The sequence below is a fragment of the Musa acuminata genome, chromosome BXJ1-5 (genome assembly GCF_036884655.1).
Source record: "Musa acuminata AAA Group cultivar baxijiao chromosome BXJ1-5, Cavendish_Baxijiao_AAA, whole genome shotgun sequence".
In the NCBI taxonomy this organism is placed as follows: domain Eukaryota; kingdom Viridiplantae; phylum Streptophyta; class Magnoliopsida; order Zingiberales; family Musaceae; genus Musa; species Musa acuminata.
In genome coordinates this window covers 20,141,714-20,156,529 of record NC_088331.1, presented here as the reverse complement: position 1 = coordinate 20,156,529, position 14,816 = coordinate 20,141,714, and the positions used below count along the sequence as shown (strand labels likewise).

Sequence of the window (14,816 nt, the reverse complement as noted above, 5' to 3'; positions counted from 1 at the left end):
ATATCAAATCTGGGGTTATATTTATTCTGTCACTCGTCTTGGACTTCATTTCTTCTTCGACATCTTCTCGACTCCCTTGGAAGAGGTGTATCATCATCAGAAGTAAACTCTCGAGCGTCATTTTCATGTTGGTTATATCTACCTTGAAGTTCGTCGATTATTTCATTGTTTTCTTGTAGGCTACGCAGCAATTTTCGTAGCTGCAGCCTCAACGACTCAGCATCATCTTTATGGTCGCTACCTTCACCAACTACATCTTTTCCATTCCGCCTTGCCATGATCTCTAGCCTTTAGCTCTGATACCAAACTGATACCGGGGAGGGTAAAAATGCAGAATGGATTTCGAATGAACACCGATAGAACATTTGTTCAGATAGAGAATGTCACAAAAGGCTATGAACGAACTCTTGAAGAAACTTCGGTAAAACGAAATATAGCTCACCACCAAGTTTAAAAATCAAAAGGGATACAGAAGATCACCACCCTAATGATAATAAACAAGGATACAGAACTAAAAGCAAAAGACTCACCACTCAAGGATGCATCCAAGAGATACAGAGTTCCAAAGAGCACTCCAAGAGAGCTTCTGTCAATATCCTCAGTTTCTAAAGTGCTTTCTAAGACCTAAACCTCAAAATAAATACTAGTGCATGAAACAACCCTTCATACATAGGGAATTTCGAAATTAAGTGCTTTACAGCTGCCAACCAACTCCATTAATGTATTCCTTAGCCATGAAGAAAAGCACCATGATACAGCTTTACAACTGCCAACCAACTCCATTAATGTATTCCTTTGTGCAGGGAATATGCTGATGAGCTGTCAAAGATGGAATCATGATGGATCAAAGTAAGGTAGAGGCTATTCTCAGTTGGCCAACACCTGCTTCATTGCATGATGTGAGGAGTTTCCATGGCTTAACTTCATTTTACAGAAGATTTATCAAAGGTTTCAGCTCTATTGTCGCTCCAGTCACCGAATGTCTGAAATGTGATAAATTCAAATGGACTAGTGAAGCTAATGATGCTTTTGAGCTTTTGAAAAGAAAAGTGACTGAAGCTCCTATATTAGTTCTACCAAATTTTGATAATGTGTTTGAAGTTGAATGTGATGCATCTAATGTGGGAATTGGTGCTGTTTTGAGCCAAGACGGAAAGCCCAGTGCATTTTTTAGTGAAAAGCTGAATGATACGAGAAAGAAATACTCTACTTACGATAAGGAGTTTTATGCAATTTATCGAGCTTTGTCTCATTGGAGTCAATACCTTCTTGCCAAGCCATTTGTTCTATATTATGATCATGAGGCATTAAAGTTCATTAATCACTAGCACAAGCTAAACAAGAGGCATGCAGCTTGGGTGAAGTTTTTACAATCTTACAACTTTACAATCAAGCACAAATCTGGTGTTCAAAATGTAGTTGCTGACGCCAGTGTCTGCCGTACCGAAGCGTACCGGCCGTACCGGGCGGTACATACCGGTCCGCCAGGTACTCGGTACGCGGACCACCCTGTACCGCTACAGTGCTACAGTGTAGTACTGTAGCACTGCTACAGTACGGTACACCAGGGTGTACCGCTCAATACGCCCTGGTGTACCGCCCGATACACCGGTACCGTACCGTACCGAGCCCGGGTCGAAACTCCGGTACGGTACGGTATGGCGGACCTTGGCTGACGCATTGAGCAGAAAGCGTTCTTTATTATTAGCAATGAAAGTCAATGTGGTTGGATTTGAAACATTCAAAGATCTATATGAGAACGATGTGGATTTCGGCTCGATATGGTAGAATTGTAAAACAGGTTTCTTTCAACAATTTTTTATCTTTGATGGTTTTCTTTTTCGAGCTAATGCTTTGTATGTTCCATCTTGTTCTTTCAGACAAGTAATTCTAGCTGAAGCTCATGGTGGTGTTTTGGGAGGACATTTCGGTAGGGACAAGACTCTAGCTCTTGTTCAATCAAATTTCTACTGGCCTAAAATGTTCAAAGATGTGGATAGACATGTGAAGCAATGCCGATTGTGTCATTTGGCAAAAACAAGAAGTCAAAATTCTGGTTTGTACACTCTATTGCTAGTGCCAAATGCTCCATGGGAGGATGTGAGTCTTGATTTCGTTTTGGGACTGCCAAGAACTCAAAGGAACAAGGATTCTATCATGGTTGTTGTTGACAGATTCTCAAAAATGTCTCACTTTGTTCCATACAATAAATCAAATGATACATCTCATATTGCTGATTTATATTTTAAGGAGATTGTTAAATTGCATGGTATTCCAAGAACTATGGTGTCTAATCGAGATTCAAAATTTGTTAGTCATTTTTGGAGAACTCTTTGGAGGAAGCTCGGTACTTCTTTGAATTTCAGCAGCTCGCATCATCCACAAACCGATGGGCAAACTGAGGTAACAAACCCTTGGGAAATTTGCTTAGAAGCTACGTTGGCAAGAATATTAAGCAATGGGATGTCTTTCTTCCACAAATTAAGTTTGCCTACAATCGTTCTATGCATCATAGTATTGGTAAGAGTCCTTTTGAGGTAGTTTATGGTGCTAATCCTGCTGGTCCTTTGGACTTAATCCCTCATTCTACAACAAAACAATTTAGTGGAGATGCTGATGAAAGAGCTAAGCAGATAAGGAAGCTACATGAGGGTGTGAAAGCAACTATTGAGAAACAAAATGAGAGGTACATGAAAGCTGCTAACAAACGCAGAAAACATGTGGAATTTAATGCAAGTGATTTGGTCTGGATTCATTTAAGGAAGGAGAGGTTTCCGCCGGGCAAATTTGGAAAACTGAAACCAAAGGCTGATGGTCCATTCAAGGTGCTTAAGAAAATTGGCAAAAATGATTATGAGATTGAGCTACCTAAAGATTACGGAGTATCCCCAACATTTAACGTGGCTGATTTAAGTCCTTTTTATATCTAGAGAGATTATATATTCTTGTAAAATCCCAGATCTGTAAGAGTGGATGAAGGAGGTTAATTGTCCTTCTCTCCAGCGGTAATCCACACGATAAATACGGTAAAGATGCTCTTTAAATCACTACATGATCTTCCACTCCATACAGACCATGTGATCAAGAAAGGGTCGACCTTTCTTGCTGTCCATATGCCTCAAACTAGGGCTGTCGGCTAAGGAGAGGGAGGGAGGAGAATAGGAGGTAGCAGTCAAAAAGGGTCTAGCCTATGCCTCTTTAGTTCCCTCTTATTTATAAAGGTCCCTATCAACTTAACTCTAATAGATCTTACCTTATTGGGTACTGGATCTCCATCCAACTACTAAAGCCTCTTGGATTAGTGGATTTCTACCCAATAATCTCTCAATAACTCTTATTGGTATTAAAAAACTTGGATAGAGCATCACATGCATAGCGGAAGAAAAGAAAAACAAATCCCAAATTTCCTAAAAGGAAAAGGTTTCGTCGTCGTGCAAAGATTGGTGCACGAAACAAAATGCAAAACTGAAAACCGCGCACGTCATGACAGATTTGTTACCTAGGGATATCATATATCCTTGCAAAATCCCAGATTTATAGGAGTGGATGAAGGAGGTCAACTGTCCTCTCTAATGGTGATCCACACGGTAGATGTGACAAAGACGCTCCTTAAATCACTGCATAGAGAATAGGAGGTGGTAGCCAAAAAAGGTCCAACCTATGCCCTTTCGGTTCCCTCCTATTTATAGAGTTCCATTTCAACTTAACCTTAATAAATCTTGCCATATTAGGTACCTTTTATTTGCTCTCTATGCAGTAATCTTTTATTGGCTCTTCCTAGAACTTATCCATAAGATCCAATAATTCAGGGGCTTACTAGATATCCAATAAAATAGGAGCTGCAACAGATATCTCATATCCGAACCTTTACTCGTCGTAACACCTACCATATATGTCACGCCCCTCAAAATATCGACAATATTTAAAATTTTCATCATAACTAACCCAGGATCCAAACACACATTTGAGGTCACTAAGAAAACATTCAGATCAAAATTTCACCTCTATAGTCTACAAATTCATAACCCTGTGCAATTCATAAACATACCACATATCACTCGATAATTCATACAATCTGAACTCAACTCATCAAAATAATAACCACAACATAAATTCACAAGTGGGGAAGTCTATGCAGTCATGAAACCAACGATTACCATAAGATCATATCATTATATGAATTTAACTTAACATTCCAAAATCCTATACATGAGGGATCCTTTATCTTACACAAAATCCACAGGTTTAGATTCATCGTCACATTTCATAAGATGCAGAGTATCTTATACAACAAATACACATATGCTAACAAAGATCTGCCCAAAATCTTCTAAACTTTCCACCGCCTCAGCCCAATCTTAACATTTAAGCAAGCAATACGCTATCCTGAAAAATTTATCAACAAACGGGGTGAGCATAAAGAGCTCAGCAAGTGACTAACATATCCATATCAAAATAGTACAATTTCCAAAGAGATACAGTTTCAAAATACAAGGTAGAATATACGATTTCGTAGACATAATATCATTAGGAGCAGAAACACAATTGTCCTTTCAATCTTACATATTTGGTTCCTGACAGATGGGGCATAGAGTAATTGGAGCATATCAGTAACAAAGGAAACATATCGGAGCTTATCAATGGCATATAAAATGTTCCGAAGCATATCAACGGCATATGGAACATTTCGAAGCAAAATCATCAGTGAATGAAGCATTTCAGAGCATATCAAAAACAAATATCGTACAGAAGCTCAAACGTCGTCCTTGACGTTGCAATCATATCATTCTTATCCAGAGCATGAACAGAAACAACTCACCAAAACTCTGGATGTCATATCAAACATATAGAAGGTGTAGTGGGATCTCAGTCAGAATGTGATTCATCCATTTCTGAATGACCACCTGACAAAAGTCTCCCACGTCTGGGAGCTCCATCCACCCACGTCTAGGTGAAGTCAGGGGGGCCGGCAGAGCATCGCAGGCTCTAAGCACATACCCTTTACCATTTCTGGCAAAGGTCCAGAATATCCCACAGAGCGGGCAATAAGCACATACCCTTTACCATTTCTGGCAAAGGTCCAGACAATCCCACACACCAGAGTACAAGAGGGCAGTTTTAACAATAAGTAGCATATATCGGAAGCACACGCGGAACAACAAAACGTACATGTGCCTTTTCAAGACAATATGATGCAAGGAACAAATCTCTCACAAATGTATTCATATTAGGAATGAAATGGAAGCAAGAGTATACAGGGAATCCAAGCAATCATATTTAGCTCAATTCAAATAAGAAGGTTAGAAGAATTCAATATCCAAAGGAATGAAACAGAATACGCGAAATCGACCAAAGCTCGATTTCTGACAGAATTTCAATGGCACATAGAACAAATACTTCAGATTATCAATTATGCTCCAATACCCTTAATAAAGCTGTCATTGAAAGATATATCAGCCTATTTTCTGTTGAAACAAGTTTCGTACGAATCAGAGTTTCCAACAAGGAGTTACCTTTGATTTGGTAACCCAAGGTCAAAACACAATCACTGTTTTGCAGAATACATAGGGTCGGATTCAACAGATACTAGGGTAGGCATTTGGATTCTAAAATTTTCAAACTATATGTCAAAAGAAAGATTTTCAAGTCTAGTTTCAAATAAAATCAGTTTGGTACAAATCAGAATTTCCAACAGGGAGTTATAGGCATTTCAGTATCAAAAGGTCATAAATCTTAATCCCTGATTTGCAGCGTTCATAGACTCATTTGCAACAGACGTTTGGGTAAGTATTCGGTATTCAAAATCTTCAAAATTTGTGTCAAAAGAAAGATATAAGAGTCTAATTTCAAACAAACTAGGTCCTGTTCAAATCTGCATTTCGTACTAAAAATTATAGCTGGAATCGTATATAGGGGTCAGTTTACCGAAAAATTTCAGAATCGATGGTTCTTTGCCCAAGGAGAGAACATATCGGTTTCTAAATAGAAATCCTTCAGTTTATTTTGAATCAACATAAAACAGAGACTAAAAATTCTATAGGATGGGGTTAGAACACTTGCCTTTGAGAATTTTGACCCCCAATTGAGAAGATTGAGTAAGAAACCTCAAAGCCCCAATTTTTCTTCTTCTTCTTCCCCCTTTCTTTTCTCTTCTTCTTTCTTTCTTTCTCTGTTCTTCCACACAGCAGCTGCCTTCTCTGGTTCCTTAAGAACGAAGGCAGAGAGGCTTAGGCGGTGGGATTTGTTATTTTGTGCATTTTGCAGTTTAGTCCTTGTTTTTATTATATTCACGATTAGGTCCTTAGGGTTTACATATAGGTCCTCAGGGTTTACATATAGGTCCTCAGATTCTTTTTTGAACAAATCTCCCAAATCTTAAAAATAAGTTACCTCTAATTCATACTCTATTTCTTTTGTAAATTTAAAATAGATGCTTACATTATCACTAGAAATTTATACGAACATTCGGAAACGAGGGATGTTACACTCTCCCCCCCTTAAAAGAAAAATTTAGTCCTCTAAATTTATCGTACCTCTATCGGTGAAAAGACGGGGGTACGCCTTTTTCATTTCCTCCTCTAGCTCCCAAGTTATCTCCTCTCCAGAATGATGTCTCCAAATTACTTGAACCAGTGGGATGACCCGATTCCTTAGGACTTTTTCTTTCTTATCAACAATCTGAATAGACTCTTCCACATAAGATAAATCTTTATCGATCTCTAACAGCTCATACTTAATGATGTGAGAAGGGTCATATATATACTTCCTAATCATCGAGACATAAAATATATCATGGACATGGCACAATGCTGGTGGCAAGGCAATCCTATAAGCGACAGAACCAACCCTCTCAAGAACCTCAAAAGGTCCAATAAATCTTGGGTTTAATTTTCCTTTCTTCCCAAACCTTATAATGCCTTTGGAAGGGGAGACTTTTAAGAATACAAAATCTCCGATTTCAAACTCAATATCTCGTCTTCTATTGTCGGCATAACTTTTTTGACGACTCTGAGCAGTTTTTAACCTTTTCCTTATTACTTGAATTTTCTCGGTAGTTTCTTGCACCTTGTCCGGTGCTAACAGCTTTCTGTCACCAACTTCCTCCCAACATATAGGTGTTGTGCACTTTCGCCCATATAAAGCTTCATAAGGAGCCATCTGAATACTTGAATGATAACTATTATTATAAGTGAACTCAACAAGTGAAATATCCTTATCCCATTCACCTTTCCAATCCATAACATAGGCTCTAAGCAGATCCTCAAGTGTTTGAATTGTTCTTTCTGACTGACCATCAGTCTGAGGATGATATGCAGTACTAAACTTAACTTTAGTGCCCATCGACTCCTGCAATCTTCTCCAGAGTCTAGAGAGAAATCTGGAGTCTCTATCAGAGATGATCTCCTTTGGAATACCATGAAGTCTTACTATTTCATTAACATATAAATCTGCAAGTCTATCAAGCGAATAAGTCATATTAATCGGTAGGAAATGCGCAGATTTTGTTAACCTATCAATGATAACCCAAATAGCATCATGCTTCCTCGAGGTTCTGGGTAGTCCCGAAACAAAATCCATAGTAATACATTCCCATTTCCATTCAGGAATAACTAAAGGTTGCAACAACCCTCCAAGTCTTTGGTGTTCTACTTTGATTTGCTGACAAGTCAAACATTTTGAAACATACATTGCAATTTCCTTCTTCATGCCTTCCCACCAATAATGACTTTGAAGATCTCTATACATCTTAGTGCTCCCAGGGTGTAGGGTGTACTTTGAAGTATGACTTTCATTTAGGATTTGATTCTTGATATCTGGTTCATTTGGTACACATACTCTCTCCCCAAATCTCAATAGGCCATCCTTTGAAACTTGAAATTGTGGCTTCAATTCCTTTTCTACTTCACTCCTCAAGTAGATTAAATGTGGATCTCGTAATTGTCCTTCCTTAATTTGTTGAATAAGATCAGATTGCACTTGAATGAAGGCCATCAATATCATCGAGTCTTGCTCTTTCCTCAAAGCTTTCAAATCAAAATTTTCTTCTAATAACTTCTATTGCTTCACGACCAGACTAGCCATAAAACTTGTAGATTTCCTACTAAGTGCATCAGCTACAACATTGGCTTTGCCCAGGTGATAACGGATGACACAATCATAATCCTTCAGAAGTTCTATCCATCTTCGCTGCCTCATGTTTAACTCTTTCTGAGTGAAAATATATTTTAAACTCTTGTGATCAGTGAAGATTTCAAACTGTCGACCATACAAATAATGTCTCCAAATCTTTAGAGCAAAAATAATTGCTGCTAATTCCAAATCATGAGTTGGATAATTCAATTCATAACCTTTAAGTTGCCTAGAAGCATAAGCAATTACTCTCCCTTCCTGCATCAAAACACATCCTAGGCCCTTTCTTGAAGCATCAGTATAAACTACAAATCCCTCACTACCACTTGGAATAGTGAGAATAGGGGCACTAGTCAATCTTCTTTTTAACTCTTGAAAACTTTGCTCACAATCATCACCCCATACAAATTTCGTATTCTTCTTAGTGAGTTTGGTGAGAGGTTGAGCGATTCGAGAAAATCCCTCCACAAATCTCCTGTAATAACCTGCCATGCCCAAAAATCTTCTAACTTCTGTTACATTTGTTGGTACTTCCCATTCAACTACAGCTTCTATCCTCCTTGGATCAACAGATATACCCTTCCCTGAAATCACATGGCCTAAGAAAGCAACTTCATTCAACCAAAATTCACATTTGCTGAACTTTGCATACAACTTCATTTCTCTTAGTATGGACAATACATTTCTCAAGTGTTCCTCATGCTCCTGATTACTCCTTGAATACACCAATATGTCATCAATAAATACAATTACACAGATATCCAAGAGCGGTTGAAATATCCTATTCATTAGTTCCATAAAAGCTGCAGGGGCAATTGTCAAACCAAAAGGCATCACCAAGAATTCATAGTGACCATATCGAGTTCTAAAAGCTGTTTTTGAAATATCCTCCTCCTTGATCTTCAACTGATAGTAACCTGACCTCAGGTCAATCTTAGAGAATACTTGTGCACCCTGCAGTTGATCAAACAAATCATCAATTCTAGGTATGGGATACTTGTTTTTGATGGTCACCTGATTCAACTGTCTATAATCAATACAAAGCCTCAATGTTCCATCCTTCTTCTTCACTAATAGTACCGGAGCACCCCATGGGGATACACTGGGTCGTATGAAACCCTTATCTAATAATTCTTGTATTTGCTTCTTTAATTCCTCTAGCTCGAGTGGTGCCATTCTGTAGGGAGGCTTAGATATTGGGGTTGTACAGGAGACCAGATCAATAGCAAATTCACCCTCTCTATCTAGAGGTAAACCAGGCAAGTCATCTGGGAATACATCAGGGAATTCTTTGACCACTACAATTTCATCTAGGTGGGTTTCTTGATTTGAATGCTCCTTTACACACACCATATAACAAAAACAACCTTTCTGCATAAGACGATAAACTTGAAGTGCTGATATCAAGCAAGGAGGCAAATCATGCCTAATGCCCTCAAAGAAAAATATAGGCTGATCTGGTATGCAGAAAGTAATTATTTTTTTGTAACAATCAATACTAGCGTGGTGAGAAGATAACCAATCCATGCCAAGTATAATATCAAAGCCCTGGATCTCTAGGAGAATCAAATCAGCAAGGAGTTCGTGGTCTCCGATAGAGATCAAACAAGATGGGTAGACCAAGTTTGTTGCCAATGAATCTCCAACAGCAGTTGTTACATATAACATATAATCCAGGGGTTTAGGTAGAATATCCAAGTGACAAGCAAAGTATTGTGAAACAAACGATAAGTTGGAGCCGGGATCAAACAAAACTTTTGCATTTCTTTTAGAAACATGAAGAATACCTTCCACCACTGATTTAGAAGCTTTAGAATCTTGTTCAGTGATAGCGTACACTCTAGCATGGGCTGAGGGTCTAGGAAACAGTGGCTCTTTCTTCTTCCTCAAAGAGAAATCTTTTATTTGATGATCCAACTTTCCACAACCAAAACATGCTCCAGTCACCCGAAAACACTGACTTGTTTCATGATTTAATCCACATTTTGCACATGACTGAGTCCTCCGCAGTGGTTTCCATTTCTCAAATCTAGATGTCTTAAACCTCTTGTTACTAGCTTCATATTCATTTTCTCTCGTGCTTTTGCTAGTAAATTTGTCCCTTTTGTTCTTGCCAATGATTTCTTGAATTTCCTCCGTGTCTCTTTCAATTTTCAAAGATCTTTCTACCGTATCTGCATATGTTTGTAGTTTTAAAGCTGACATTCGGCTTCTTATTTCTGGCCGTAATCCCCTTTCAAACCTTCTTGCTTTTCTAGATTCATCATTAGTCATATGTGTGGCAAACCTGGGGAGCTCAGTAAATTTAGATTCATACTTTGTAACCGTCATACTTCCCTGGATAAGATTCAAGAACTCCAATTCTTTTTGCTCTCTCATACAATCTGAAAAATATTTATCGTTAAACTTTTCTTGGAATAACTTCCATGTCATTGGCTCATGTTTGATTTCAGACATCCTCTTAATCATTCTCCACTAGTGTTCAGCTTCTCCTTCCAGCATAAAGGTGGCAAGAAAAACCTTTCGATCATCAGGGTAATTTAAAGCATCAAATATTTTCTCTATCTGCATCATCCATCGTTCTGCCACCATTGGATCAGACTCACCACTAAAACTGGGAGGACTAAGCTTCTTAAACTGTTCAATTCCCAACCCCGTCTGGTTTGATGTCCCTTTTCCATCATTTCTTCCTTGTAGGACAGGTTGTTGTTGTTGTTGCATCACTTGTGCCATAGTCTCCAAAGTCCGCATGATACCACTCAATTGATCAGCAGTAGATGCAACAGGAGAACCAGATGATCTCGTCATCCTTGCTTCCTTAAACATCAAAGGAAATTTTCTTTGATCAATCTCTAAATGAATAGTCAATAAACCTCAAAATATATATATATATATTTTTTTCATCAAGTACACAAAAAAAGAAAAAAAAATATTCTTAGTGATTCTCAAATCATGCTCTGATACCACCTCTGTCACGCCCCTCAAAATATCGACAATATTTAAAATTTTCATCATAACTAACCCAGGATCCAAACACACATTTGAGGTCACTAAGAAAACATTCAGATCAAAATTTCACCTCTATAGTCTACAAATTCATAACCCTGTACAATTCATAAACATACCACATATCACTCGATAATTCATACAATCTGAACTCAACTCATCAAAATAATAACCACAACATAAATTCACAAGTGGGGAAGTCTATGCAGTCACCAAACCAACGATTACCATAAGATCATATCATTACATGAATTTAACTTAACATTCCAAAATCCTATACATGAGGGATCCTTTATCTTACACAAAATCCACAGGTTTAGATTCATCGTCACATTTCATAAGATGCAAAGTATCTTATACAACAAATACACATATGCTAACAAAGATCTACCCAAAATCTTCTAAACTTTCCACCGCCTCAGCCCAATCTTAACATTTAAGCAAGCAATACGCTATCCTGAAAAATTTATCAACAAACGGGGTGAGCATAAAGAGCTCAGCAAGTAACTAACATATCCATATCAAAATAGTACAATTTCCAAAGAGATACAGTTTCAAAATACAAGGCAGAATATACGATTTCGTAGACATAATATCATTAGGAGCAGAAACACAATTGTCCTTTCAATCTTACATATTTGGTTCCTAACAGATGGGGCATAGAGTAATTGGAGCATATCAGTAACAAAGGAAACATATCGGAGCTTATCAATGACATATAAAATGTTCCGAAGCATATCAACGGCATATGGAACATTTCGAAGCAAAATCATCAGTGAATGAAGCATTTCAGAGCATATCAAAAACAAATATCGTATAGAAGCTCAAACGTCGTCCTTGACATTGCAATCATATCATTCTTATCCAGAGCATGAACAGAAACAACTCACCAAAACTCTGAATGTCATATCAAACATATAGAAGGTGTAGTGGGATCTCAGTCAGAATGTGATTCATCCATTTCTGAATGACCACCTGACAAAAGTCTCCCACGTCTGGGAGCTCCATCCACCCACGTCTAGGTGAAGTCAGAGGGGGCTGGCAGAGCATCGCAGGGTTTACGTCTAGGTGTAGTGGGATCTCAGTCAGAATGTGATTCATCCATTTTGCAGTTTAGTACTTGTTTTTATTATATTCACGATTAGGTCCTCAGGGTTTACATATAGGTCCTCAGATTCTTTTTTGAACAAATCTCCCAAATCTTAAAAATAAGTTACCTCTAATTCATACTCTATTTCTTTTGTCAATTTAAAATAGATGCTTACATTATCACTAGAAATTTATACGAACATTCGGAAACGAGGGATGTTACAATATATGTGTGTTTCTCTAGGCCTATGTTAGGACTCTAGCTAGGAGAGTCCTAATTGAGAGGGACATTCTGTTATGACTCTATTTATGAGAGTCCTAATTGAGAGGGACATTCTGTTAGGACTCTAGCTAGGAGAGTCCTAATTGAGAGGGACATTCATGTAAGAGGTTTTTTCTTAGAGAAGAATTAGGAGTTGTAAGGGAATATGAGTCTTGAATAAGAGTCCTATTAGGAGTTGTAAGGGAATAGGAGTCTTGAGTAGGAGTCCTATTAGGAGTTAGGGTTTAGAAGCCCTATAAATAGCCATGTATTCCTCCTCTTTTCATAAGCAATAGATGAATCTTTTCTGCAGCCTTTGAGCAGCAACTTGGAGGGAGGAAACTCTATAGAGTTCCAAGGAGACCGATCCCCTAAAGAGATCAACCCCAAGTTTAGAATCTGCAAGGGTTCTAGCACCTGGTATCAGAGCAGCGTTCTTGGCATCTCGCTGCCCTTCCACTGCCATCCATCAACCCTCCATAACCGCCAAAAGCAATTCCCACAATTGCTTAAAAGATCGTCGCCAAATTCCACCGTCATCTCCACTACCGCAGATCATCTTTTGATCTCCCTGTGAATTGCAACAGGTTCTGGTTTCCTACCTTACTACTGCTGCAATTTAGTTATCCCTATTCGAAAATCAAAAAAAAAAAAAAAAAAATTTCGTTCCTATATTGCTGTAAATTTCATCGTAAGTTGCTGAAATTTTTCGACGAGAATTCTGCTATCGCAACTTACACCAATTTTCTTGCTGTTACTGCCGAAATTTTCTTGATTAAATTGGACATCCTTGCTGTCATATAAATTGAGATATTGCTGTCAATTCCCTCCTCAAATCTCTCAAATTTTTTATGGAGATTTCGTCGAGAAACCGCTGTTTCTTCGACGATAATTCTGCCCTTACAAGACAACACAATTCTGCAGCAAACTTTCACTGATTTCTATCAAACCTATACATGCCTTTAACCCGTCAACAAAAGAGAGATCTTAACATCACAGATTTGGAGTCATATACTATGACATCTAAGGAGGCAATCAATGCTAAATTTGAAGCCTTTGAGGCACGAATGAAGGATAAGATTCGGACTCTCCTTACCGAATTTAGTTTGGGCCGACCACCAAGCCCGAAGAAATCACATCATGGAGAGAGCTCTAACCAATCAAATCATGCCCAAAGAGATGACTTCCAAGAGAGGGGAGTTTCTATGACCGATCCCAACTATTCGCGCATGAGAGTGGACTTCCCTAGATGGGAAGGAGACCCAATTGGTTGGATCTCGCGCGCAGAGCGATATTTTCGGTACCATAAAACTGCGGAGGCATCCATGGTGGAAATTGCAGCTATACATCTTGAAGGGGATGCCATACAATGGTTTGACTGGTTTGAACACACTTATGGAGCCCTTTCATGGCGACAATTCAAAGAAGGACTACTGATCCGCTTCGGACCAACTTATTACGAGAACATTGACGGACAACTAGCAAAGATCCGACAAACCTCCACCATTCAGGAGTACCAAACCAGGTTTGGAAGATTATCTAATCAAACTCGTGATTGGTCTGAAAAACAACTATTGGGGACCTTTATTGAGGGCTTAAAGCCGGAGATCCGGGGAGAAGTTAAGGCGCGACAACCATACACGCTTATGGCAGCCATCTCTTTCGTACGACTTCAAGAGGAGCGATTGAACCATGAAGCCCGGAGGACTAGGATCACTCCACGACCTACAATACTAAAGCCCTCAGCCCCCCCTACTATCAACTGAGTCCCTGCACCGAAAAGGTTAACAAGAGAAGAACTTCGGGAGCGATCTGCGAAGGGGTTATGTTGGCATTGCGACGAGCCGTGGAGCCACGAGCATCGCTGTAAAAAAGGTAGACTTCTTATGATTGAACCAGTAGAAGAAGAGGTCATTGAACATCTAGAAGAAAGCCTTGAACATGAAGAAGAAGATATGGAAGAAGAGTCACAACCGACCAACATTACGGTACACGCACTAGCCGGCTACTCAAATCCGCAAACGATGAAAGTTGGAGGCCTTCTCAAACAACAGCCGATCACTGTTCTCATCGACACGGGTAGCACTAATAACTTCCTGAATAGTAAGGTTGCTGCTCGGATGGCACTGCATATTGAAGGTTGCAGCAAGTTCGATGTAAAGGTTGCCAACGGCAGAATCCTAAAGTGCGACCAAAGATGCCCGCAGGTGAAACTATTACTACAAGACCAAGAAATTATCACCGATTTCTTCCTCCTACCAATCGATGACTATGAGGCAGTGCTTGGTATAGAATGGCTGACTACACTAGGTGATGTCTCTTGGAATTT

The 14,816-nt window shown here is 38.9% G+C and overlaps 1 protein-coding gene across 4 annotated transcripts in view; it reads right to left on the bottom strand.

Annotated features, from left to right (window-relative positions):
* The window catches only part of LOC103985244 (metal tolerance protein 2), a 71,996-nt gene that overhangs the window by 45,289 nt on the left and 11,891 nt on the right, over positions 1-14,816 (bottom strand). Inside the window, exon 3 of one of the 4 annotated variants that reach the window (XM_065183469.1) lies at positions 7,713-11,593. The exons of the other annotated variants lie outside the window; for them this stretch is intronic. Within the exon in view, the coding sequence (XP_065039541.1) occupies positions 8,056-10,599 (2,544 nt within the window). The 5' untranslated portion in view covers positions 10,600-11,593 and the 3' untranslated portion in view covers positions 7,713-8,055. Of the gene's footprint in view, positions 1-7,712; positions 11,594-14,816 lie in introns of those variants that run through there. 4 annotated transcript variants of the gene reach the window in all.